The sequence below is a fragment of the Glycine soja genome, chromosome 11 (genome assembly GCF_004193775.1).
Source record: "Glycine soja cultivar W05 chromosome 11, ASM419377v2, whole genome shotgun sequence".
Taxonomy (NCBI): domain Eukaryota; kingdom Viridiplantae; phylum Streptophyta; class Magnoliopsida; order Fabales; family Fabaceae; genus Glycine; species Glycine soja.
In genome coordinates this window covers 23167719-23171539 of record NC_041012.1, presented here as the reverse complement: position 1 = coordinate 23171539, position 3821 = coordinate 23167719, and the positions used below count along the sequence as shown (strand labels likewise).

The window sequence follows — 3821 nt, the reverse complement described above, 5'->3', positions numbered from 1 at the left end:
ATGGGTGGCATGTCCTAGAGACATTATGGTATGCTCTTGCATACGTGCCTCTTACAAAGTGGCACGTACTAGAGATTGAATGCTAGAAGAGGGGCTCACCAAGGGCAAACCTTGGTTTTAAGAGCCACAAAGCTACGACTATGGATGCTCCTGTCTTGATAAGAGAAATGTGAAAAGGAAGGGATGCAAAATTTTATTCAACGTATTTGGTTGAGTACAAATTCCTTTGGTTACCCTAGATGTGACTCGTTAAAACCCCTCAAGCCAAAACCCTGATTTTTTTTTTAATTTTTGGGACAAAAGACCTAAGTAGTAGGCTTGGGCAAAAAAATCCAGTATCCAAATCTGATCCAACCACTGATCTGGTTCAATCCATTTTAATTATATTTAATGGATCAGATCTTTTACCACATCCATAATTTATACCCACTTATAAAACCTGAAAGCCACTTTCTTTTTAAACAGTTTTAGAGTTGAAAATCCAAAATCCATTTCGGACATCTTCTACACTCCCCATAAGCTCATATAGTATCCCTTTCTTTAGCAAGACAACAACCATTTTCAGAAATCAGAATCACGCTCAGATTCATTTCTTCAAAGTTCAAACCACTGCTTTATCTCCACCAACAAATTGCCACAAGACACACCTCTTTTCTCCACCCACATTCTTTGTAGTTCTCTCAACGAGCTCTCATCTCAATCGGTAAAATCGTCATTCCTTCTATCTTCTATCATTCACTTGTATTTTGCAATTTCTTGGAATGAGTTTTCTTCACTGACTCTTTTTCTATATGCCTTTGCTTTGCTACTCCAAACCTATTTGATGAATTTCCTTAATGGGATTTGTAATATTGATTGAGTAAATAAGTTTTCTTCCTTTCATTTGTATGCTATATATACTTTGTTAATAGCGATGACATGTTTATTTAATTCTGCAGCCAACTGCTCCCAAACTGGATACACAGATGGGTGTGTTTATATGATTCACCACTTGGAAAAGGTAACTATCATATCACTCAGAGTGCGTTTGGATAGAGAATTTTAACTGAGGAAAGTAATTTATCAAATAATTTAAATTTCTGTAATCTAAAATTCATTGTTTGGTTGTTTTTTTTATGAAGAATTTAAATTTTTGGAATTTTAAAACAGAATTTTAAACAACTAAAAATGTGGAATTTCAATTTCCTTCTAAAAGGTGAGAAATTGAAATTCTCTTCTTGATAGAAGAATCTTCCAAAAAATTCGCGTATTTCCTTTATAACCTTCATCCTCTCTTTCACCTGAAAGTTCCTGAAATCTCGTTCTCGAACTCGCAACTCTTCCCTCACGCCGATGACCCTCTTCTTCAAGAAACACTTCCTAAGCTCATGGAACATCGATTGGGTGTGGACATAGGGGAACACGTAGAACTGCACCCGCCAATCAGGGGAGCAGCCATCACTACCCATCACGCGATGGAGGTGCTCGCCGGTGTGGAGGGCCTGGGCCATGCCTTGCACCGTTAACTGAATGTTATGGTCGGGTGTGGTGGTGTATGTTGCTGTGTCTTGGTTCCCCTGTGACTTCCCATGCCGCATCAGTATTCTTCTCTTTGGAAGCACACCAACCATATATTCTCTTCTCTTTACATTCATTTTCTTTCACCCTCACAATTTTAATTTTTTTTATCCAAACAAAAAATTTTGAAAATAAAAGAACTTCAATTGAAGTATTTGAAATCCTTAGGATTTTAAATTCCCTCATCCAAACACACTCTCAAGGTATTTGTAAGTTCTTTCATATGTTGAAGTTTACTTAAGAACACAGAATAGTAGCATGGATTAATGCATACCAGAAGTAGAGAAATCTATGACATTTTTGTTGGAATTCTAAACGAGGCAACATTTAATAGATTGAAATTTCTCAATTTGGAAGGGCATAAGCTGAATTCTCACATTTATAGGCATGAAAATGGGATCCGCCTCGAACCCGCCCTAATTTTGATGGGAAAAACCTGAGTTGACCAGTGTCGGGTTCGAGTTTTCCCTAACAGCCAAAGTCGGGTTTGGGGTCAGGGATGAGGTTTTTAATACCCGCCCTGAACCCGCCCCACTAATAATTAATTTACAAAAATATCCCTACATATATATAAGACACTAAAACCTCAAACCGTAAACCTAATTTCAAAACGGCCTATTTCGGTTCCTTTTTGTGCCTGTGCCTGTGTGGTTGTGCTTGTTTGTCCGACTTTGTGGATCTCGTTGCCGTGTGCTTGTGCCGGTGTGTTCACAGAGGCTACTATGTCCTTTTTGACCTCTGTGAATTTGAAGGTCTTACTTGCGTGAAATGAAATATCCTCAAAGCCTTCGAGAAACACGTTGGACCCTTGGGTGAAATATTCCTTGCTGCACTTTCCTCAAAACCATGTTTGTTTACTTTTTATTTGTGGTTTTATAGATTACAACTTGTCTGCTTCTTGTTATCTTTTCTGCAGTTCAGATCTGCATTCATCTTATATGTCTCCTTGCCCCTATTTGAGTGGTTCTGGTTTGACTAGCTTGCCCCTATTGTTCTTAATTCATTTGGTTTTACTTTTTAACATATATCTATTTTTTTCCACTTCGTAGAGTTTTTTGAGTTGGATGTGAAGTTGGTATTTAAGGAAGTTACTTCAAAATATTGGAGGAAGTGTACACTTTATCAAACTGTCTTTGGCTTATTGGCAATGTTATATATGATACTTTTATTTGCTGCAAGGTTGCAACTAGAGAACATGATTAAACATGGGTATTTTCCAATTGTGAAATCCGAACAATTGTTTGATTGCATGCAATTGAGTTTATTCAGGTTTATCTCAGCTAACCATTTGTGCTGAATTTCTTTTGCTTGTTCGTTTCACCATATTTAATTGAGAAAGTTGATTTGTTTGTTTCCTTAATGCTTCAACTTTTTTGTAGTTATTCATAATCTTTGGTCATTTAAGGTGCAAGCACTAAATTTTCTTCACCATATTTTTGGCTTTTCTACTTCAATATAAAACAAAAGAACCTGAAAAAGTTAACGGTAAGGATCCCCTGCAGTTATTTTAAAATTGCAGAGGCCTTTGGCTTAGGGTTGCGGCCTCTTTTATCAATAATAAAACATTAAAAGTTTGTATATGTAGCTATCCCTGGGTCTCTTTCATCTACAAGACTACTACAAAACATTAAAAATTTGTATATGTAATTATGTAGATACTCGTTTTAAGGGTATCTCCAATGACATCTGCATTTTTTCATCTATGAATGTAAGAAACTTAAAAAAAATGGTAATTTCACATATCGTGCATCTAATAATTCAACATAGGCAATTCCAACATGTATAGAATAGAAGTATGCATGCATGTTTTGGAAGAAGAGAAAAAACAAAGAGAGAGTACCTTTGGAGCATTATCCTTGTCAATGGTGAGAGCTTTAATACCCTTCTCATCAAAAGACAATGAAACTTTGTTTCAATAGTAGTAGGGAACAAATTCAAAAATTATAACATTAAATTGTCTTCTATCAAAATTTGTTCTACCAATGACAAGATCAATTACCTTATACATATCCTCAGATATTGTAGTTTGCAGTAAATTCATTGTTAATCTGAATTCCGTTTTTAACCATTCAGGTAATGTTTGATTCCTTCCTTCACAAACCTGTACATATCCAAGACAGTATGTAAAATCATGAAATTTGAGAAACAACACGTCAATCTTACTTTTACAAGGCCAACTTGCTATTTCCTCCATTTTCTTTATGGAGTAAGTTTTGTTGTGTCCAAACTGCAAAGACTTTTTATTTTTCCTGTTCTTTGCAGTG

At 35.9% G+C, this 3821-nt stretch overlaps 1 protein-coding gene across 1 annotated transcript; it reads right to left on the bottom strand.

Annotated features, from left to right (window-relative positions):
- Positions 1 to 457: 457 nt before the first annotated feature.
- Positions 458 to 1577, bottom strand: LOC114373074 (phosphoglycerate mutase-like protein AT74). The gene is made up of 2 exons (XM_028330621.1): positions 1281 to 1577; positions 458 to 538 (listed from the first exon to the last, which is right to left on the bottom strand). The coding sequence occupies exons 1-2, from the start codon at positions 1575 to 1577 to the stop codon at positions 458 to 460; spliced, it is 378 nt and encodes a 125-aa protein (XP_028186422.1).
- Positions 1578 to 3821: the final 2244 nt, after the last annotated feature.